Here is a 23,067-nt window from a genome sequence, read left to right as displayed (position 1 = left end):
GAGCCCAACACCTCTCCTTCCCAACCCTGACTTCCAAGGCTTCGGTGAGAGGTGCTGACCAGAGGGCCCAAGAGCTCTCTGGATGAGACTCAGAGGCCCAGAGCAACCCTGAGAAGTGCCTGCAGTCAATCACAGCCTCCTTCTAGAAGCCACTGGGAAAGTCTCCAAGGCCAGACATCCATGAGTGAGAGAGGCATCTGCAGTGTGTGGCCAGACAGGGCAAGCTGAGGGGGTCCAGCTGCCAAATGTTTTCTTAGCTTGAGTTAAGCTGACCTCACCAAGGCAAAAACCTGCAAAACACAAAGAACCAGTAGCAAAAGTTCTAATCCCACAGTGTTCCTGGGTTGGACACAGCACGAGTGGGGCATTTGCAGTCTGTCCTTCACCTTTTCTGACACCTATTCCTACCTGGCCTTTGAAATTAGAAATGAGTCCCCCACCCCCACACCCCAGAGTGCACAAGTGTTCTCAGATGGTCTTTTTTTTTTTTTTTTTTTTTTTTAATGGCTGTACCTGTGGCATTTGGAAGTTCCCAGGCGAGGGGTGGATGGAAGCTGCAGGTGGGGCCTATGCCACAGCTATGTCAACACCGAATTCAAGCTGCATCTGTGACCCACACAGCTACGTGCAACAATGCTGGAAGCTTAACCTACTGAAGGAGGCCAGGGATTGAACCTGCATCCTCAGAGACATCAGGCCCTTAACCCACTGAGCCACAGGGGGAACTCCCCAGCCAGTCTTCTGACCACCAGTCCCTGTGGGCCACAGACTCAACATCAAAGGAACTATGCCAGAAATGTCCGAAAAAGAGGGCCACGTGGCTCTGGGAGGAAGTGGGCTAAGCTCGCCGGACCTACATCCCAGGTTTAGCCCTGACGAGCCAGGCACTGCTCAGTGGGTCATTCCTGTTCCGCTTCCTCCCGCTCAAGGGGACTATGAGGCTCCCAGCCCCAAGCCAGGCAGGCCCCACACTCTGTGATAGATTTATGGCCATCAGCAGTCTGAAGAGCGAGGGGGCCTTGAATACCAGCCCCCAGGGTTGCAGACATGAGCAAAGGGCTTAGACAGTTCTGGGGTGATGGGGAGGGGTCTCTCGGGAGGGTGTGCACCGGTGTGTGGCAGGAGGCCTGAGACACGGCAGCACAGTTTCTACGCTGCATATGGAGGCTGTGTGTCACGGTCCCAAGAACAAACCACCACCAGGCAGCGGCAGGGGGTGGGAGGGGGCCAGGCCACAGCACACGCAGGGAAGCTACAGGCTGTGCCAGCCTGCCTCACAGGCAGCACAGTGAATGTACCAACACACTGAATGTGCCAGGACCCCGAGTTCCATTTCTAAGCAGTACACGCCACTTGCTGGATTCCAGGGCGCAGGGAGTGTTTCAGAACCTCATCACGTCACAGAACCACCAAGTCCAGCAGCCTGAGCTGCACAGACGGCAGGGCACTGCCAGTAAAAGCAGGCAAATTCAGGAATGTGATGGGAGGCCAGCGTGGAGCGCTGCCCCCAAACCCCGGGTCCAGAGCCCAGGCCAGGCCTGCTGCTTTACCCTGAGGCAGGGCCCCTTGGGCAGCAGTGGCCAGTATTCAGGGAGCAGTGAGCCAGTGGCCAAAAGAGTGGGCAGTACGGTGCACATGAGAGCTGGCACCTGAACACCAGGGAGAGTGGCCCCTGGCCGTCACTCCACGAGGGGGGCTTCAGCGCAGGCAGCAAGTCATCTCCAGCCTCACCCCCCACCCCTGTGCAGTCTGGGGGCTTCCCGAAGGCATCCATCCCCTGCTGCCTGGCTGCGTTCCCGACCCGCCACGCAGAGCCCAGGAGCAGCCACATGGATGTTTGCGTGGGGAGCACAGCGCCTAGGAGGGGGCAGGGGGGAGTGGGGTCTCTCTTCAATAGTCTAAACAGGGCAGTGACACGTGGAGGGGAAAGTCATCCTGTCACCTAAAAGGTAGGCGCAATGAGGCTTGGGAAAGGAGAGGCCTCGGAGCCCAGGAAGGACAAAGGGGCGCTGGCAGTCGCTTCAGGTACTTTTATTGGTTCCACTGCAGGGCTGGAGTCCAGGCAACGCTACTGTGAACCCAACCAAGGCACAGCTGCAAGCCCCAAGCGGGAGCACCGGGAGTAGGCTGGGTGGCAGAGGCCGGCACCCGACTGCCCCCCACCCGCCACTGGGTTACGGTGCCTGGTGGCCTGAGAGGGTACGTCCACGCAAGGGCAGGGAGGATGCAGGTGGGGCTGGGGGCCTCTGCTCCGTGCACCAGGAGGTGGCTGAGCTGCCCGGGCCTGGGCCTGGTGGCAGGCTGCTTCCCACCCCTCAGGCTGAGCCCTGACTCTTTGGACAATAAAATAAAGTGCATTACTGAACAAAGAGTGACTCGAAACCAGAAGCAAAGAAATCACAGTACTTTTTCTTTAGCTAAAAGACAAAAGGAAACCAACTATGCAGATGCCAGAAGGTCAGGGTGAGGCGAATACAGGTTGAAGAGAAAAGGACACCAGCTCCGTGGATAAAGACAGAGCCAGCAGAGGAGGAACGGGGGCTGCAAGTCTGAGGCTAGTGCCCTCCCACCCCCCTGCAGCCTCACAGCCCATCGAGGAGCCAAGGACACAGCCCAGAGTGCCACGGGGCGGCTGCCAGCAGCAGGAGCAGCCGGTCCCCACTGCTTCTTGGTGGTGGCTGCACGTGAGCTGGAGAGAGCGGCTGCTCTGCATCTCCTGCCCTGCAGGACAGACCCTCTGCTACAGCCAGACCCACGCCAGGTGACCCACCTCCTGGAGGCGCCAGGCACGGCCCCCGCCATGGTGAACACACCCACCAAGGGTGAGGGAGGGTCACACAGGCTTGCCTCTCGCCCCCAAGACAGACACGGAGTCCCCAAGCAGCTCGTGTCTGGGCCAGCCTCCCACAGATGCATGTCGTGCAGCTTGGAGCTACGACTCTTGTTAAGGCAAAGAGGCAGCAGGGCGCCCACAGCTCCCTGGGGAAGGGTCGGACCTGAGCCCAGCCAGAGGGAACCAGGGACCCCAGAGCACGCGCAGGGCCTGACTGCAGCCTTGTCCTGGGACGGCCTGGACCCACACCTCAGCCCGGCACCCACCTTCCGGTGTGCTGGTGGCGGTCCCACGCGGCCCTCACAACAAGCTCCTACTCCCTCACCTGGCCTCCGGCCAAGTCGCCATGCCAGAGGCCAGGGCCCCAGAGCTTCTGGTCCTGCCTGGGCACCCAGCTCACCCCCTGCAGGCCTGATCAGTGGCACCGGCCGCCCGGGGGGGTGGGGGCCTACTCGACCACCCAGTCCGCAGCTGGCACCGTCGTGCGGCTTGGCAGGAGAGTCTCAGGCACTGAGGTTTACTTGCGAGGAGTCCTGACGGTGGGTCCCGGGCCACTCATGCTCCCCGCGCCCCCACAGGGACGCACTGAAGGAGGGCTAGGGCGGAAACTAGTCTCTCCCACTCCCTGTTTATGGAGTTTTTATCTTAAAAAAAATAAATACGTCTTCTGGGCAGGAATTACTGATAACTGTTATTACAACCAATGCAGACTTTAAAAGCCCCGGAGGCCGGGGGAGAGCAGGAACGGGCGGGCAGCAGATTTACCTGCAGGCCAAGGGGACGGGAGGCCAGCAAGCCCGTGGCCACGCGTTCCCAGCAGACAGCGGCTCCCGGGGGAGGACGTGGCCCCCACAGGTAGGGCCCGCCCCAGAGCAACGGGGTACAGAGGCCACCAAGAGCTCCCAGCCCAAACATGGGCGAGGCAGGAACAGAAAGCATCCCAAAGGAAGGAAAAAAGAAAGCTGGGTGGCGGCAGCGAGCCCTGCGGCCCCTCGGTCCTAGGTGATGACACAGAGGCACCTAGTCCTCCCGCCGCAGGGGGCCGTGCGGCCTGTGCAGGCGGGGCTGGCCAGGAGGCCGTCTCGGCCGCAGAACACCGGCCTGGCCCCTCCCTCCAGGGGAGCCTGTGCCGAGAAGCTTCGTGGGTCGGAGACCCCAGGGCAGCCACTGCCATCGCCACCAAGCCCTTCAGGGCTGCCCGCCGTGGGGCCCCGGGGCCCTAGGTCCTGGCTTCCGAGGGGCTGGGCTGGGCCCGTCCTGCCCGCAGGGCCCGGGAGCCCTAGGTCCGGGGGAGGCTGCACATCTCGCAGTGGCCGGTGCCAGGCTGGTTCATGAAGGTGCAGTGCTGACAGGCCCACATGGCGGCCGAGGCTGCGTGTGTGGGGCCCCCGACGGCGCCGTACTCCTGGAGGCCGGGAAGCTGCACGCCGACGGTGCCTGCGGGGCGGGAGGAGAAGCGACAGGTGAATAAACACCCGCGGAACTGCACCCGCAAGAGTGCTGGCGGGACACAGGCATAACGTCCTGGAGGCCTGTCTGTGCTTGTTCCAGTGCCCGTGAGGCCAGAACACGTCTGGCGTCAGGTCTGCGGGGCTGGGAAGGGCACTCACTGCACAGCTGCTCGATGGTGGCCCACTGCTCCGACTTCTTCCACGTCTGGGCCAGCTCCTCATTTCTGGTCCTCACGGCCTCCAGCAGCAAGCTGATGCTGTCCTGCCAGACGCCAAAAAAGAAGGTTCCCACTTGCTTCACAGATGGGAGACGGACCTGCTCCCAAGTTTCTTTTCCCCAACACGAAGACACGCTTTAGAGGAGACATCAAAAATCTCACAGGCTGTCACTAGGAACCACAAAACACCACGCACTCAAGTCTATAAATGTAAGCGCTACACTGAGCTGACGCGTGACTTCTTCCCAGAGCCGGCGCCTGTGCCGCTCTCTGCCCGGGGCTGGCGGTGCCCCACCCCCAGGCAACCACGGCCCAGCCTCCCCGCTCGAGCCCGGCTGGCCCTGTCCTCTGCCTCATGTCTGCATGTCAGTGCACTCTGCACCCTAGGCCTCCAGGGTCACCGTGCAGAGAACCAGCGGGTCACAGAATGAGCTTCAGAAAGCTCTCCGGGTTCTCGAGCAGCACCTACAGGATCCACTCCCTAACAGGTGACAGCAAAGCAGCCCCCCGTTACCAGCGAGGAGGCCCTGAGCTTCCACCCCTCCCTGACTGGACAGGAAGCCGCCAAGCCCGGGGCTGGAGGTGCACCGCTCTGGGTTTAACATGAAGGCAAAGCCAGTGAGCTTGGTGTGCCTGGGAAGTTTGGGGACAAAACACAGACACCAGACAAGCCCAGCAGGATACAAGAACAGCTCCAGGCCACCTGGCCCAGAAGAGCAGTCGGAGGGGCGGGCCTTTCCTTCCTACCCTGTCGCCTCGCAGAAGTGCGGTTGTCTCAGGCAGAAAAGGGGCCCAAAGGAGGAGCCCCCGGGCACAGCCCCGGCGAGGGGCCTCCCGGCTGGACCCACTGCCCCGGGCCATGCAGGCAGCAGCTGCCATCTCTAGCCCTCGCCCTCGTCTCCCCAACAGAGGGTCTGGAAAATGCCAGTGTGCAGCTGTGCGCCCGGGCCTGGGCACAGGCCAACCTCCTGGGCCGGGACGAGGAAGCAGAGTTAACGCGGGAGGCGGGAGCGCGGGGAGGCAGAGGCTGGGACTCCCAAGCTCCTCCGACAGAGCTCTGCCTGCGGTTTGGCCAGAAGGACACGGAGCCGAGTGGCCTCCGCGTCCCCGTGACTCCAGCAAGCGGCGGAGCTGCGCCACCAGGGGACACGCTGCTCCCGGGCAAACGCTCCGGGGAAGCGCCCTGCTCTCAAGGCCCACGGGCCCAGCTGCGGGCCCCGGCCCAGCTGCCCGGAAGGCCCTGCCCTGTGAGGAGGAGCCCAGCCGGCCGCACCTGCAGAGGCATGACGTCATTGGTGACCAGGAACAGCAGGAGGTGGAAGTCCGAGACGGTGTCCAGGAAGACGGACGAGGTGCTCTGGGACAGGTAGGTGGCCAGGCTGTGGAAGTCCTACGGCGACAGGCGTCGGGGGAGGGACAGACGTGAGCGGGGAGCCTCGGCCCTCGGCGGACGGCCCTCCCTCCTCCCGGAACCACACCGCCTGGACCCGGGACGGAGGAAGGCCCAGCACCCGCAAAGCTGTGGCCGTGGCTGCTCAGCACACCTGACTTGTTCAGAGGGGACGCGGCCCGGCTGGGCGACTCTCATGCTTGCCACCAGGGCGCTGGGGTGGGAAGGGCCTCTGCGGGCCGGGAGGAGCCCTGTCTGTCTACACGCGCGCCACGGCCTCGCCGTGCTGTCCATCTTGGGCCACAGGACAGGGAGGAGACGTGTGCGGGTGGAGAGTGCCACTGACTCTTTCTGCGGGACCGGAGTGTCTCTGCACCCCCAGCACCCAGGCAGGCGGGCCGCAAGGAAAGTGAGCACCGGCAGCCTGTGAGCCAGTCACCGTGCGGGAGGCGGTCTCACTGCGGCAGCGCGCAGCACGCGCGTTTGCACACCAGCGCGGCGGCCCCACGAGGGGGGCCCAGCAGCTGCGACCTGGCCTGGCGGACAGGCGAGAGCCCTGAAGGCTGGGCCACGTGAGGCCCCGTGGCCCGGGCGGTGCCCGAGCCACGGCAGGGTGACAAGGTGGCGAGAGACAGCTCGTCCCTCACGCAGAGCTGCTGGGAGGGGACACAAGGTGGCCAGCGGCGGGCCCCGAACGGTGCCCCTGGCAAAGCCCCAGCCTGAGGACCCTGAGGATGTGCCCACAGGCTCGGCCGCGGTCCTGCCCTCAGCAGGCGCCTGGCGCTGGGCTCCATCACAAGGCCAAAGAGAAGAGTTAGGAAGCCCGGTGCTTCCCGGGAAACACAGCAGTGACACAAGAGGAGCAGGCAGCAGCGACTTACACTGTGCTCCTGAGGACAAAGAGCTCACCTGCGTCTCACCCAAAACATCCCGGTTTTCAATAGGAAATGGATTTTGCGAAATAGAAAAAGTATAAACTGGATCCTTGGGGAAAGTCGTCGTGATCTAATGAAGAAAACACACACACACATGATAAATCAGCAGGGGGCTGGGCCCTGAGCGCACCCTCCCTGCCCCGCCCCCCGGCAGGGGTCCTGGCTGGTCCACACTCAAGGGGATGCCGAAGCCTCAGCACCGCCCCCAGGTGGAAATCCTGCAACTCTGGACCCTGGGGGGCAAACTAAAGGGTCCTTTTGAGGGACCGCTAGGATGGCGGTACGCGGCACGGGGCCGGCTGCCCAGGCAGCTGCTCTCCTGCCATCCAGGCTGGACTGGAGCGCAGCCACAGGAACAGAGGGCCTGACGGCTCTGAGGGCCACAGTGCCCTCCAGCGAGCTGGCTGAGGCCCTTCTGCATTTCCAGGTTCCGTGCCCTGGAGCTGGCACATCCAGGCAGGAAGAAGGGCAAGGCCGCTGGACACAGGGCACCGCTGCCCCTGAAGAGGGTGGCGTCAAGAGCTCGGGTGCACAGGGGAGCCCGAGCCCCTCACCTGGCTCAGAGACGCCTCAGAAGCGACAGGGCGTCTTAAATCCGACGTACAATCAATAGAAGCTACGGGCACGGGGCAGATGTACAAGAATCAACACCAACCGCTCCTCATCCCTCCCGGGGGACGGCCCTCCCCGCGAGGCACCCAAGTGGGAGCCCTCTGCCAGCTTTCGCTGGCGCAGCTCCTCCTCTGCAACCTGACGCTGGCGGCAGCAGATTACACCTCGTCCAGATTGATGGTAGCTGTTCTGGTTCCTCCGGGACTATTTCTAAAGCATGAAAACGTTGCTCTGGCCTGGTTTCTGCATCAGCCAAGGCAGCGAGCTGCTTCAGGCTGGCTGGCCCAGGACCCGCTGTGGCCGTGCCAGCGCTGTGAAGGGGAGCTGAGCCATCAGTTGCTCCCAAACTCAGGCACCGCTGTGCTTTTACTGCCGAGACCACGTGGCCTCGAGCCGCAGGGAGTGGCCTCTGGAACGTGCTCCGTCCACCGGAGAGATGTGGGGCCAGCCAGAGAGCCCGTGCCCGAGGCTGCCTACCACTCTGACACAAGGAGCCCGCAGAGGGAGCGGCACACGTGGGGGCTCAGTGGCAGCTGCTGCCACGATTCTAGAACGGGAGAGGGGCCGCCGCGCTTCTGGCCGAGCCTGTGGCCTGCTGGAGGCCCTCCCTTTGGAAGGCAGAGCCGGCAGTGCCCTGGCAACACGGCCACTGGTGTGGGAATGTGGACTTAGAGGGAGGGTCTGCTGGACCTGGAGCTGCCCCTGGAGAGCGACAGACTCAAGGTTCCCACGGGGTCTGTGAATATCCCAGACGCCCAGGCAGAGGATGCAGGGCACCAAACACCTCGTCTTGGGCTCAAACCTTCTCCCAACCCAGGCCGCCTCGTCAACCAGCTGAGCACCCACGGAAGCCCGAGAAGCCACTCGGTCACAAGATGTGAAGTCATCAGGTGCCCTGGACAGGAGGGGGCTGGGGCCGGGGAGGAGCTGGGCGCCTGTCTGGACACCACTGCCCCCTCCTTCCTAGGGGAGCGCTCCGGGCGGCGGGGCTGGATGCTCCTGAGAGCAGAGCACGGGTGCAAGGACTTGGCTCCTCTGAGAAAGGAAAGGCCGGGGAGGCCACTGGGAGAGGGCTCAGGAAGCTGCCTTTCATCGCGCAGACGCCTGCCAGGGGACGCCCCATCAAGCTGCTCTCATCCTAATCGCCCCGAGGTGGCCTCAGAGCAGGTGCCTTCGCGGCCTCGGTGATAAACGCGGGCTCGGGAGCTGTCAGTTGGAATGGCGCGTTGGCGGGCTTGGCTCACGGGGATCCGCAGCTCCAAGCGCAACAACACTTCACAGCCGGAATCACGTGCCCGTCCCGAGTCCAAATGCAGCCCGAATTCATCCTGGCAGGCAGCAGGGAGGAAACCAGCGCCTCCGTGCCCTCTGCCCTGCGGCCACGTCTCCGTGGGCGGAGCTGGGACTTGGGGAAGGTGTGTGGGTACCAGGGGCCTTCTCAGCTCCTGGAGTGCTCCCGCGAGACCACAGCCCCCGCACTCAGGGACAGAGTCGTGGCCCACCACGAGCCCAGCTGTGGCAGCGCAGCTGTGCCGGGGTGGCAGCCGCACAGGGAGCAGGGAGAGGCGGTCCTCCCCTGCACTTACCCCCTTAAGTTGTTTTTAAGGAAATAAGAGACAAGCTGAAAGGAAGAGCCCTAAGATTTGGAGCCTTTCAGAGCCACCAGCGGCTCGGTGATGCATGCACCTCTGGGGCCCGTCCTGGGCCAGGCAGGGGGGAGGCGCTCAAGCGCCCGCGCCCTCGCAAGGCCACCCCGCCTGCTGTCCTGGCCCCGGGGAGAGGGAGATGGCACGCTTACGTCTATGATCAGGTACTCCACGGGCAGGGGGCGGGCCAGCTGCGTGATCTCGTTGCCGAACTTGTCTATGTCCTGAAACACGAGAGGAGGTCTGGGCGTGAGTCCCGGCGGCTGCCCTGCGACAGGGTCTCCTTCCACCCATCTGGTCCCCTCTTGCACGACTACAATTCTTGTCGAAGTGAGTAACAAGTAGAGAGGAAAATGGGCCCCTTCTGGCAATGAATCCACCTTCCACCGTCGCCTGGAGCTCTCGACGCGAACACAACCCGGCAGAACAGCCTTGCTTTAGGCCAGGGTTGGCCGGGGTCTCTGCAGAGAAAGCGCCTCCCAGACCCGTCCTCAGCCCCCTCATCCGCCTGGTGCTAAAGCTGCGGGAGACACAGACACAGGGCTCCCACCCCCGCGGGCCACCTCCAGGCCCCTTCCTCGGGAGGCGCTTAGCCTCACACCTGAATGCTACAACTAACTTTTTTGGTTTTTAGGGCCGAACCTGCAGCATGTGGAGGTTCCCAGGGTAGGGGTCGAATCGGAGCTGCAGCTGCCGGCCTACACCACAGCCACAGGAATGCTGGATCCGAGCCGTGTCTGCAACCTACACCACAGCTCATGGCAACGCTGGATCCTTAACCCACTGAGCAAGGCCAGGGATCGAACCTGCAACCTCACGGATGCTAGTCAGATTCATTTCCGCTGCGCCACAGCGGGAACTCCTGAATGCGAACTCTTAACCTTACATCTCTGAAACCTCAACTTCATGGAAACTTAACCCCTGTGCATTAATAAAATACACACACGCACACGCACGCGGACACGGGACCTCCCACCACCCATCTGTCAGAGTCTAAACGTGTTCTGCTTTGTCAGATGCACGGAGCATAGAGTTTAATTACGGGGAAAACGGCCAGCATACGTTCATTAATCATAAGATGACAATTAGATCTGATTTATGTCAAACAGACTCTAGAAATAAATTCATAAAAACCGGCGCTTTCCATTAAAAGTTCTGCAAAAGGGGTCATATTTTCCCTCTAAGTCATCACTTGCCATCACAGAAATCATTCGCCGAGTCATACACAAATCCCACAGCCGCGGCGCCCGATCGCGTTTACGTTTACGAAGGTGCGCGGGTGACGCGAGGCCGCCTGGGCACAGCGCACCTTCGGGGATGTCGGAGGGTCTGGTGGGCCACCTTCCCCAGCCGTCCCAGGCTCCAGCAGGCCCACCCCTACCGGGGCGCTCCTTCCCTCAGCAGCGCAGCTGCTCCACGCGCACGCCGGCTTCGCAGCCGCTCTGTCCGCAGCCCTGAGACCTGCCGGCAGGACCCCGCCCCTCTGCCTCCCGGACCACGGTCCCCCCCCCACCCCCGCCTCGCTACCCAAGACACACGCGCGCCACCAGGACCTGTTCCTGGAAATGTGGCCTGCTTCCAGCCCTTCCATCAGGGCCGGCCTCCCTGGGGCTTCCGTGGGCTCCTTCCTGCAGCAGGCAGGCTGGGCCGGCTCTCCGTGGCTCCACCGCCTCTACGGGCGGCAGCAGCCCTGACGTGAGGCTCCTAACGGGTCCTGGGGTCCCAGGAGAGGCCGTTTCTCGTTGGAGGAGACGCGGTGGGAAGCGGGACTCATTTCCAGTCGGCTAACTCACCATCTCCAAAAACGCACGCCTGCCCCCCAAGAAACAACCTACAACAGCTCACGCGGAGGGAGCCCGCCTGGGATTCGTCTTCAAATCGAATTAAGCGCTATTAACACGCAGACCTCCTCCCCGCACCTGCTGGCGTTACTCCCCCCTCTAGGGACGTTTCCCGTTAAATGCATCCCTCTCTTCCGTGTGTGCCATGCTACTGATTCTTTCGGGTTGGACCACCCCGCTGCGCCCTTCTGCCCCCGGCAAATGAAGGTGCGGCACCGCCCCCTCTTCCCTGGAGGAGAGACAGGTGCCTTCCACCTCGCCCCAGGCCTTCCCGTGAAGGCTCCTGCCGGCCGAGCCCGAGCCCCAGACACCATTTTAAAAGGCAATCGCTTTTTATGGGCGTTGGCGCCCGTCAGGCGGAATGCGCTGGCAAGGAGACATCTGGATCGTAGCTCTGGCCGCCGCCAGAGCGTCAGCAGTTTTACCTCCACCTGCAACAGTCAGAAATCACGGCCCCCGGTGCCTCGCTACCTGCTAGCGGCCGTGTCTGGAAAGGTCGACAAGAAACCCAAGGGTCTCTGTCTTTTAGCTCAAAGGGCCCTGTGCTGGGACAACAGGGGTGGCCCCATCTGGCGGAGGAAAGGGCTGCTGGGCCCTGGGTGCGCTGCCCTCCTCCTCAAAGGACCCGCAAGGAGGCGCCGAGTGAAAACTAGCAGTGCGGTCGGAGCCTCACAGGGTGAAGCAAGAAAGACCGACTTCTCAGGACGAAGTCTTTTTGGAGGACGAGCACCCACAGGGCACCTGTCGGGTGCTTACGACCCCAGCGACACTTCCCCGGGCCCTCGTGGAGCCTGGCCTGGGCCTGACCCGCGCCCCAGTCCCTACACATGACCCGGCATTGCCCCGAGTTGTGGTGTGGGTCGCAGATGCTGCTGGGATCTGGCACTGCTGCGGCATATGCCATGGGTGCGACTCTAAAAAGACGAAAGACAGAAAAGGAAAGAAAGAAAGAAAACCCAGAGTGATCAGTGACACAGAGCCTGAGCTTCGCTGTGGAGACTCTCGTGACCCCAGGGCGCATGGGGCTGCACACAGGCTCTGCCCGCCCGGCTGGCGGTGCCCGCTGGAAAGGAAGAAACCAGCAGAGACCGTGGCTTTCACACAGGCCTGGGGCCGCAACACGGGGGCGCGGGCTGCAAGCCCACGGCCAGCCTCCCCTCAGGTAATGCCCCACTTTTGAGGTGCAAGGGGCCCACGTGTCTAAACCGCAGGAGGCAACGGCCAAGCCGAAAACGCCTTAAGGGCTGGACAGAACCTCCCCTGGCCTTTCGGGGCTGAGTGGCCAAAGACTTAAGGCTGGCTGTGACCTCACAAGGCTCACCAGACGCGTGTGGAAACCCTGGAAGACCGCGCTCCGTGAAAAGGCCGCAGTCAGGTGCGAGCAGATCCCGCCGGATAAGCAGGTCTCCACGGAGGCGGAGAGCCCGCCACCCCAGTTCCCACCAGCGGAAGGGGAAGCCCTCCCGGTGGAAAGGGCCTCTGCTTTTATGATTTTTAACAAACACGACCCGCAGAGGACAAAACGCGCCCAACACGCGGGGAGGAAAGACGGACGATGTGACGGGAACTGCAAACCCACCGACGACGCCATCGGTGGACGCGGGGCCTTTAACAGGATTACACCCCACGACTGGGGGAGGGCCGGCCCATCAGAACTGACCTGGAAATGACAGAGGATCTGCAGAGGGACAGGGAAACAGTCCCTGTAACAGTCTGCCACACGTTTAAAACGCTACGCTCAAACGCGGGAGGCATGGAAACAAACCCCACGTCTCGCGGTGAAACCACAAGGTGCGGGATGAGCAGCCACGAGACGGGATGGGCCCGAGAGAAGGAAGAGCAAAGGAGCCTGAGGAAGCGACGGACACCACCCGGGATGCAGCGGGAGAGAACAGCCCGAGCGGCGGAGCTGCGGTCACTGTCCCGCAGCCAGACGGACGGTGACTGAGGCCCCAGGGAAAGGACACAGCCCCACACTGAGCGCAGCAGTCCCAGAGTGCCCCTGAGGTATCTCCTGCCCCAGTGCCCAGAGCTGGGCCCGGAGGAGAAATCACGGCCCTGCGCGGCCAAGAGGCTCCTGCGGGAGCCATCGGGCACTCAGCAGCTGACCTCCGAACCAGGAGATGACCTTGGGTCACCCGGATGGGCCAAGTCAGACAAGAGCCCTCGCCAGCTGGTGCTGGCGGCGATGGTGGAGCCAGGGCGACGCTCCTTCGGGCTGGGGACAGCCATGGGCCCTGGGAGCCAAAAGCTGCCAAAGGCCTGGCGCCTCACGGGAGATGGAAGCCCCAGCCGACACCACGACCGCCCGGATCCCCACGCACGGAGCGGAGCGGTGGGGCAGCTGGGGGCTGTCCTGCAGCCGCCAAGTCTGCACCAGAAAACATACCCGGCAGCCCAAACCCGACATGATCAGCCCACAGGACCCAGGAGGCCAACGGGATGCGTGAGCGGACACCCAGGCAGGCAGGTCACAATCCCCTGGTAAGAGCAGTGACAAGGCAGGGTGGAAAAGCAGCCAGCCTGACAAGTCACACTGCGGACGGGGACACAGAGGTGACAGCTGCCTTCCCTCCCGCCACAGAGTCAGCCCAGAGCGCTCTCTGCGGGAATATCCCTCAGCAACGGAGTCGAGATGCTTCGCAGACGTACAGGAGCAGCCCTGCGGCAGGGGAGAGGTGACGGGCCCTCCAGGCAGAGCAGCGCCAAGTGGAGAGCAGGGGCTGCCCAGGCCGGGGAGCAGGAACAGCGCCCGCGCCGAGGACGAGCCGCGCCTCCCGCCCTGCAGGAAGCACCCAACGCGACACGTTCAAACCAGAGCACACTTGTCGTCACGGGAAACGAACGTCTGTCTGAGCGGTGAGCCGCAGCCTGGGCCCCGAAGCTCCAGCCTTCCTCCCGCTGACGTCCTGAGGGGCAGCGACGACGCGGTCTGGGCCCGGTGCTCCCAGCGTGCGTCACTCGCACGGCTGCCTGTCACCCTGACGCCGCAGAGGCCCGGGGAGCTGACAGGTGCAAGGACCCCTTCATCCACGGGCGGGGCTCCAGACAACCGGGCTGGCCCCTGGCCCAAGGGCCAGAACACGGCGCAGGTCGCAACGGGCAGGACAGGCCCACGCCCGCAGCGCTCCGCCGCACTCCAGGCTTTCGGAACCGTCGCACGTTACCTTGTAAAACACATCCGGCACGTACTGCTCGCTGCTGGACTCCTTGGCGTAGCCGAGCTCCGGGGCGTCCTTGCAGGGCAGCAGGCACTCGTCCCGGACCAGCGCCATGCACTGATTCGACACCTGGTAGCCCTCGAAGTGCACCTGGTTGTCGGGGCCTCCTGCGCGAGAGAGAGACAGAGACAGACCTGTGACTGAATGCACAAGGGACGTGCAAACAAGCCCCGGCGGCGCCCGCCCGGGGCCGCAGAGCCCGTGTGGGGGAGTGGGTCTGGGTGGGAGGCAGAACCCTCCGACGGCAGTGCTGAGCGCCCGGAGGCAGGACGCTGAGATGCCGCTGCAGCCCTTCCAACAGGCTCCACGGCAACGGCTCGCTCAGAGTCGGGCAGGCTCCTGGGAGACGGCCACAAGCCCTGCTCGAGTGCTGGGGCGAAGCACTGACAGGGGAGAGCCCACCTGGTCTGGAGGCAGAGGATCCAACACCCAGGGACACCTCCCCTCGCTGCCCGGGGAAGGGGGTCGGGGGCCTGAGCATCTGCCAGAGCTGCCGAAGGACGGCTCAGCACGGACGCCAGAGGACTCTGACCACAAGTCTGATTCGGAGTTAAGTGGTTCACTGACCACCGCTGTAAAACCTTTCAGGGACGTGCCGATTGCAGAGGCAAAAATCCCATGGCCAAGCTGTAATTTCCACCCTCCATCAAGAGGTGTGACTCGATAACTCAAGCACTCAAAGCACAGGCAGCCCGAGTTAGGAACGATTTATAATCCTACAAACGTGCCAGTTCTTTTGGCCCATCCAATGATTCCCGCAGAAACAGGAATTCCAAGGGCTAGGTGACCAGGGGAGCCCGTGGCAGCTGAAAACAGCAGCTCTCTCGAGGAGCAGCTCTGGAAACCCGGGGCAGTGACTCGTGTGATTTCGGTGAAGGGGGCAGCGGGCTGGGTTGGAAGATGCCAGCCGGCTTGCTGTGTTTGGGGGCGGATCCCGCAGAGCCAGGAACTGTTCCCCATCCCACGGGCCTTGAGTGTCCCCTGCACACCTGTGTGACCATCGGGGATCAGACTGGACTGTTTCGAGCCCTGGCCCCGGGACCTCCCACGTGCCGCAGGGGTGCCTGGCCGACCAGCTCTTTCCTTTGCGGTTCCTGGGGCGGTGGTGGCACGCTCGACCAGGACTGACAGGCAGCTAGTTGCTTCCACGCCTGGGCTGTTTGTAAACTGGCTTTTGAACTAGAGGAAGGATGGTTGCCATGAACAAACTCAATTATCTCTGAGGCAGAAACCAAATCTTCACAGGATCGAGGCTAGTATTCACTTTAAACAACTGAGCAAAGAGATCGGCTGGGTTTGCTCGGGTTTTCTGACCACGCCTGCGGCACACAGAGGTCCCCGGCCAGGGACCGAACCTGAGCCCCAGCACTGGCAGCACCAGAGCCTTACCCGGGAACGCCGAGACTGCTTTTATGAATTGCTTCTGCGAGTTTCAGTCCCCTCCTCCCTTTAAATGATGGGGTCCTGCGCCTGGCTTCCCTGTAGGACAGCGTTTCCAGCATGTCCTGAGAGGTCTGGCGGCACCTTTTCATAGGCCACGGTCTTCCGTCTTTACACATTCACAACGCACATCACGTACACAAGAACACACACGATCTCTCTCTCTCTCTCTCACACACACACACCACTGCCCAAGAAGCTTTAAGGAAACGTTTTCTTAAAAATGACTCTCCCACTCATAAATCACAAGGAACAGAAACAGGAAATCCCTTTTCTCCTGCATAGCCTGACAGGGTCACTCTTGGTTCCCACAAAGGGTCAAAGGCAGCCTGAACTCAGATCCAGACACAAGTGAACCAACTGAAGAGGCCAAGAGTGGACTAGAGGAGGGCCAGGCTAAGAGCCTGGAAGTTTTGCCAAAAAGAAGAATCTTCTGACAGGCCCATCAAGGAAACCTACTGAGGGAGTTCCCATTGTGGCTCAGCGGGTTAAGAACCCAACTGGTATCCACGAGGATGCAGGTTCGATCCCTGGGCTCGCTCAGTGGCGTGAGGATCCGGTGTTGCCGTGCGCTGGGTGTGGGTCACAGGTGCAGCTCGGATCCCTTGCTGCTCTGGCTGTGGTGTATACACCAGGAGTGCACGCAGCTCCTATTCGACCCCTAGCCTGGCAACCTCCCTGTACCACAGGCGTGGCCCTAAAAATAAGAAAAAGAAAACCTACTGAAACTAAGTGAAGAGCGCGAAGCTACTGCATGAGGATACCTGTAGCCACGGCAGTAACAAACTTGGATCCAAAATGCCCGTCTGGGGAGAGCCGGCACACGTTGGGGTGCTTGTTCTGGAAGTCTCCCGCAGTGATACATTCCTCCGAACTCAGGAAGTAGGTGTCCTGAGAAAGACAACCAGCAGGTCAAGGTTCACAGCCGCACGTCAAGATACGCCTCCGTTTCTTCTCTAGAAACGTTAACAGCTAAACCGGCACGTGGCAAAAACTGCCGCGAGACAAGGACCTGTTACAGACTCTGCACCAAAACCACTCGCAACCAGTGAGGCTGGAAGCAGGAGGCAACCCACCCGCACGGCCGGCCTCCCCAGAGCACCAGTTTATGAAGGAAAGCAGACAGAGCGGACGGACCGGCCTTCCTCCACCAAGAACGCTGTGCTGAAAACAGCGTGGTTGTAGCGAGCGCCGGGCCGAGGCGCCTGGGCGTGAGGCCCGGCGCGGGTCTGTAACAAGCTGCGGCCCAGCCCGCACTCCCGGCCCCTCTCACCTTGTTCCGACTGTAGCGCACGGTGCCCTTCCGGGCGTCTTCGGAGACAAGGTCTGTAAATATCCAGCCAACCTGCCCGAAAGAGAGAGATGCCTTCTGAGTCCCTTGCTGAAACGGACGCTGCGTGTCCTCTGCCTTCCGCCTGGAGCACCCCGAGGAGTTCCCGTCGGGGCGCAGCGGAAACGAATCCAGCTGGGAACCACGAGGTTGCGGGTTCCACCCCTGCCCTCGCTCAGTGGGTCCAGGGTCCGGTGTTGCTGTGAGCTGTGGAGTAGGTCGCAGATGTGGCTCGGATCTGGCGTGGCTGTGGCTGTGGCGGAGGCCGGCGGCTGCAGCTCCGATTGGACCCCTAGCCTGGGAACCTCCGTGTGCCGCAGGTGCAGCCGTAAAAAGACAAAAATAAAATAATAAAATAAAATAAAATAGAATAATTTAAAAAAAAAAAGAGTAACACCCCGAGGAGACTCCTGGGAGCCAGGCCTTTGCTCCCACGAGAGTCGGCTCCTCAGCGACAGCATCGGCCAGGCCACTCTCAATCCACGTGGCCGAGGCCCGCCCCGGCACTGCCGGCCGGAGACCAGGGCTCACGAGCAGAGCTCTTCCATCCGAGGAGTCTTGCCGGCACCACCCGCGCGCCCAGCACTGCGCCGAGTGCCCGGGGCCCGGGGGTACAAGATGAACAGAAGGCTGGCAGAAAGGGAACCTGTACCCCAAAGCGGAAGACAGACGACGCGCAAGCAGATGAAGACAACACCCTTTCTGACGCCAGGGATTTCTCCCTGAGACGGGAAAACAGACTCCCTAGAGAAGGCATTTACCACAGAAAGCAGTAACAGGACGGAAACTCCGCCGCGCTCCACGGCAGGGCTGAGCGCACAGGCACCTGGAACACCGGGTCCCAGACCTCAGGCAGGGTCGGCCTCCCGCTCGTCCTGCCGCTGTGCCAGGACCTGCCTGTGGGCGCTGTGAACCCCGTCCTCTGCGGCCCCCAAGCCTCACAGAGGCTCCCCTTCCAGAACCAGACCCTGGCAGGGGGTTTACGAGTGAGGCTGAGTCCAGGCGCACCCCACTTCTGTCCCGTGGAGCAGTGATGTGGTGCCTGGGGCCCTGTCCAGCACAACCGTGACACAAGAGTCTCCAAAGCCTCTCCTGCAGACACCATCAGGCACGTCCATAGACATGGGGGCACTGAAAAATGCCCCACGAACGAAAGCCCCAGAAGGATGGCCATGAAGAAAATGAGACTTAAAGGATACATGTAATTAAGCAGCAAATAAAGCAGAACCCAAATCAAGCTGAGACAAATAAGGGCTAAGAAAGTCTGGAGAAAGGCCGTTGGCTCACTTCAAGGTCTCCTGTCACGACCATCAGGAAGCAAACCTTTATTAATGAACAGGTAAAAATCTGTACCAATTTCTCCTGTGAATAACAGAAACTTGCAGAATTCAAACCAAAACAGGATGCTAAATCACAATGCTGACTCCCTGTCAGATACATAGCTTTGCTCTGTGGCGCTCCTGTGTCATAAAGCACATTTCCAGTTCTCCTCCCGTTTATCTGCAGGGAGTTTACTTCCCATTGTCTAAATTGGTTAGAAAATAAAGGATAAAACTCACCTCGCTAGCTATTAATAGTGAACTTCTAAGATGTGTTCGAAATCACAGTTAAACATACCTGTAAAAACCCATCTTTAGGAGTTCCCGTCATGGCTCAGCAGAAGTGAATCAGACTAGCACCCTAGGGGACGCAGGTCCGATCCCTGGCCTTGCTCAGCGGGTTAAGGATCCGGCATTGCGTGAGCTGTGGTGTAGGCTGGCAGCTGCAGCTCCGACTGAAGCCCTAGCCTGGGAATCTCCATATGCCGTGGGTGTGGCCCTAAAAAGACAAAAAAAGAGGACTTCCCATCGTGGCGCAGTGGTTGACGAATCAGACTAGGAACCATGAGGTTTCGGGTTCGATCCCTGGCCTCGCTCAGTGGGTTAAGGAGCCGGCGTTGCTGTGAGCTGTGACGCAGGTTGCAGACGCGGCTTGCATCCGGCATTGCCCTGGCTCTGCCGTAGGCCGGCGGCTGCACCTCCAATTAGACCCCTAGCCTGGGAACCTCCATATGCCGCATGTGCGGCCCTCAAAAGACAAAAAAAAAAAAAAAAAAAAAGGAAAAGGAAAAAAACCCATCTTTCAAGTTCCTGGGAACTTTACCAAGGATGTGAGATCAACTAGGTCAGCAGACTCAAAGGCTAAACTCTCCGCCGTCTTCTACCTGCCCGCTAAAGCCAGAGGTTCACCTGCTCAGACGCCTCCACTACAAACAGGCGCTTCCCCTGAAGAGGGGCCGCCATGAACGCCACGGGCAGGCACCCAGGAGGACGTGCCTGCCAGGGCAGGCGGGAGGCACAGCCCAGTGGCAAGGCCCCTCCGGGGCAGGAGGCAGGGTCTTGCTCCTACGGCCTTGTTCCCCCCGACTCTGAGGCAGTGCTCAAGGACCATGTCTGGCTAACACAAGAGCCCCTTTTTCGGCGCCCGATAAAGACAAGCGAGGCCTAAAGACATGCTGCGGCTGAACCCGACCTCGTGCAGCTGGGAGTTCCGTCCCAGGAAAGGCCGGGCCGCCCAACCCACCTGGATGTGCCAACCCACAACCAGGACCCCCCAGGGGCAGCACAACCACCGCAGTACCTTCCTCAGGCCAAGTTTGGCAGCAATTTCGTCAACCACCTCGGCCTTTGGGTCTTCGAGAAGCTCCAGGCTGTTCTGTGTACCAATCTGTGGGGCGTTAAGGAGAGAAGACGGGTTTAGAGCAGCGGGTTCAGAAAAGCAGCCCAGCGGCTCTGCGCCCCTGCGGCTCAGGCGTCACAGAGGAGCACCGGTCTCCCCTGCCGGGCGGGGAGCAACGGCGGCCCAGAGCCAAGGGAACGGCGAGCGGGAGCAAGCCTCCAGGCCTCCCCCAGGCCTGCGCTGTGCTCCTCGCCGAGGCTCAGAAAGACCAGGAAGAGACGGTACGTGGCTGGTTCACAGCAGACAGATCCACACAAGGTGTGCGGCCGTTCAGGACTAAACGAGGCTCTCCAGCCCCAAGGGGCCTTCACTGGGGACAGACGTTAGCGTCAAACAGTCTCACTCCAAATAGGCTTGGCTGCAGACAGCAGGATCGGCGCTGAGGTACGATTCATTCCCAGAAAGCAGCCTTGGAACTCGCGTACCCAGCTCCCAAGGGACAGGCCTGGCTTCACAGGCAAGTGGAGTGAGAGGGGGCAGCACACACCCCCGAGCACCCGACCTGGGGGACCTGCTGACGGCTGGCAGAGCCTCGGCTCAGGGCAGTGAGGGGGCGGGGGCTGGCTCACAGGCAACCGACACCGGCCACCGAACCCCACAGCCTGCGCTGGACACAGCTTGCTGAGACCTCCAGTGGGTGCTGAGACCGCCAGTGGGTGCTGAGACCTCCAGGGGGTGCTGAGACCTCCAGGGGGTGCTGAAATGCAGCTCTCGGGTCATTAAGACCAACCGGGAGCAGAAGACCCGGCGGCAGAAGAGGAAAACGGAGGTAATTACACACCGAGTGCCACTAAGCCGTACCTCCCTGTCCCAACAGTCGAATTCCGGCAAAACGACCCAAGAACTGGGCGTTGCTGGGGTCCCCCCACGGTGATCATCAGGATCTCCCGGCCCCGCGGCGGAGCACACGCTCAGGACAGAGCTAAGGAGTTTGTTTTAGGACATGTGGCAGCAAAAGCTTCGGTGTGTAACGAGCCAGAGGTCATCAGAGGTCAAATGTTTCACCTCCAGGACCCCGTCTGGGAGCTGCTGCTGCCGCCAGCAGTATGGACGACTGAGGTTTCTGTGGGATTTGGGCGGTCACTCTTGACAGCGCTGCAGAAACCCTTCACGATGAGACCCTTGTCAGAGCGCCCGTCGTGGCGGCACAGCGGAAACGAAGTCAACTGGGAACCATGAGGTTGCGGGTTCCATCCCTGGCCCCACTCAGTGGGTTAAGGAGCCGGTGTTGCCATGAGCTGTGGTGTAGGTCGCAGACGCGGCTCGGATCTGGCGTGGCTGCGGCTGCGGTGTAGGCCGGCGGCTACAGCTCCGATTCTATCCCTAGCCTGGGAACCTCCGTGTGCTGCAGGTGCGACCCTAAAAAAAAAGACAGACAAAAAATAAAAAAATAAGAGACCCTCGTCAATCTGAACTGGAACATTCTTGTTCCCACCAGCAGCCCCCACGGACAGGGCACCTGGTGCCAGGGGTCAGACAGTGGGGTCTCTGTGGGAGTGCCTCCTGCCTCCGTCTCCATGAACCATCACAAAAGGCCTTGCAAACACTTCCTCGGTAACAGGGAAAATCCCCCGGGGCCAGACTACACAAATTCTGCATTAAACACAGCCAGGCAGGAGCCCAACTCCTGCACACGGCCGTGGCCACGAGGCCCACAGATGCAGACCCTGGTTCATTTACAAAGAAGACCAGTTAGGTTGTGACGCTGGTTGTACAACTATAACAAAATCTGTTGAGTAAAAAAAAGAAAAATAAAAAGGAAACCAGTCATGGCGAGACCTCCAGCATGCGGCACAAAGTGAGGCAAGCGCGGAGTGTGGCACCCGCCCAGAGAGACAACAGGGCACAGTACGCACACCTGCTCGTGCTTAAAAAACTCACACTCGAGAGCTCTAAGCCAAAAACCGCTTCAAGGGGACGGAGGCAACCAGATGAAGGGCAGCACACTGCCTGTAGATCTCACCTTGCAAACGTGCCATTCTTCCCTCTTGCAACATTGTAGGTTTACTCACTTATTTATGGCTGGGATGTGCAGTGGCTGTGGGACCTCAGCTCCAGACCAGGGACTGAACCCGGCTGCACTGGTGAAAGCATGAATCCTAACCACTAGGCTACCAGGGAACTCCAACTTTTTTTTTTTTTTTTTTTTTTTTGCTTTTTAGGGCCACACCATGGCATGTGGATGTTCCCAGGCTAGGGGTCGAATAGGAGCTACAGCTGCAGGCCTGTGCCACAGCCACAGCAACACCGGATCCGAGCTTCGTCTGCGACCCACACCACAGCTCACAGCAATGCTGGATCTTTACCCCGCTGAGCGAGGCCAGGGATCGAACCTGCGTCCTCACGGTTCGTTTCCACTGAGCCACGACGGGAACACCCCAAACAATCGTGATGTTTTCAGTCCTCTACCGGTGGGAATCTTGCTACTGTAATTCTAAGATGTAAGATAAAAAGCTGTGACTTGCAGGCCCTCATTGCCAGGAGAGCTGACTGTGCGCGAGGCAGAGAAGCGGGATCGGGAGGGAGCGCAGCTGCGGGACATGGTGGGGGCGAGTGACAGCGGTGGGATCAGATGGCGGGTCCGAGTGAAACAGCTACCGATGCTCGGTGTACTTAAGCTGACGGGTGTACGTGTTTTCTAAACTGTCCTTGTGCTCCAGAGATATTCCCCGAAGCACGGAGGGGCCGTGATCTCCTTGCTCTCCAACAATTCAGCAAATCAGCACCGTGGGTGTGTCTGTGTGTGTCTGTGTGGGGGTGCGCAGGGGTGCGTGTGTGTGCAGAGAAGAGACTGGGCTGATGACACAGGAAGAGAAGCAACAAGCGGTCTGAAAAGCGCATCCCCCACAGCCTTCGAAACAAAGCAACCCAGAGGCCCGTAAACTGCAACTCCTGCGGGCGTCTACCTGAGGAGGTTCATAAATCGCAGCTACTTCAGCCCTGATACCAAGAGGAATGTCTTTGTGCTCCGTATACCGTCCATACAAGTACCCGAAGTGCTGGTTCCCCGTCTTCCTCCAGAAGTCAAGGAAGCGGTCGGCGACCGTATGATTCTCAAACATGATATTGTCCACATGTCTGTATTTCTGTAGAGGTGACAACAGCGGGCTGGGTTAAACGCGCCGCCCAAAACGACCAACTTACTCTTTTAGCACAAACCATTCACAAATACCTTCCACCTAGTTACTCCGAGCACACACGCGCGCGCGCGCGCACACACACACACACACACACACACACACACACACACACACACACACAGAAGGTGCTCTGCCCTTAAGACCATTTCAGATTCTAGTGGGTGGCAGGGGTAAGAGTGGAACGGATTCCTCAAGAAGAGGAGGTCCCATGTGACACAGCAGGTTAGGGGCCTGGCACTGTCGCTGTTGTGGCTTGGGTTGCTGCTGCGGCACAGGTTTGACCCCTGGCCCA

The 23,067-nt window shown here is 60.8% G+C and overlaps 1 protein-coding gene across 1 annotated transcript in view; it reads right to left on the bottom strand.

Annotated features, from left to right (window-relative positions):
• The window catches only part of NPLOC4 (NPL4 homolog, ubiquitin recognition factor), a 34,292-nt gene continuing 13,240 nt past the window's right edge, over positions 2,016-23,067 (bottom strand). The window contains exons 8-17 of the mRNA XM_021066476.1: positions 22,542-22,721; positions 19,537-19,623; positions 16,861-16,932; positions 16,352-16,478; positions 14,094-14,254; positions 9,238-9,309; positions 6,802-6,897; positions 5,776-5,892; positions 4,444-4,546; positions 2,016-4,270 (exon numbers count right to left, since the gene is read on the bottom strand). Coding sequence (XP_020922135.1) covers positions 4,113-4,270; positions 4,444-4,546; positions 5,776-5,892; positions 6,802-6,897; positions 9,238-9,309; positions 14,094-14,254; positions 16,352-16,478; positions 16,861-16,932; positions 19,537-19,623; positions 22,542-22,721 — 1,173 coding nt within the window. The 3' untranslated portion in view covers positions 2,016-4,112. The remainder of the gene's footprint in view (positions 4,271-4,443; positions 4,547-5,775; positions 5,893-6,801; positions 6,898-9,237; positions 9,310-14,093; positions 14,255-16,351; positions 16,479-16,860; positions 16,933-19,536; positions 19,624-22,541; positions 22,722-23,067) is intronic.

This window comes from Sus scrofa, chromosome 12, assembly GCF_000003025.6.
Source record: "Sus scrofa isolate TJ Tabasco breed Duroc chromosome 12, Sscrofa11.1, whole genome shotgun sequence".
NCBI lineage: Eukaryota > Metazoa > Chordata > Mammalia > Artiodactyla > Suidae > Sus > Sus scrofa.
Note: the sequence above shows the minus strand (reverse complement) of the source record. Positions and strands in the feature narration are given on the sequence as shown.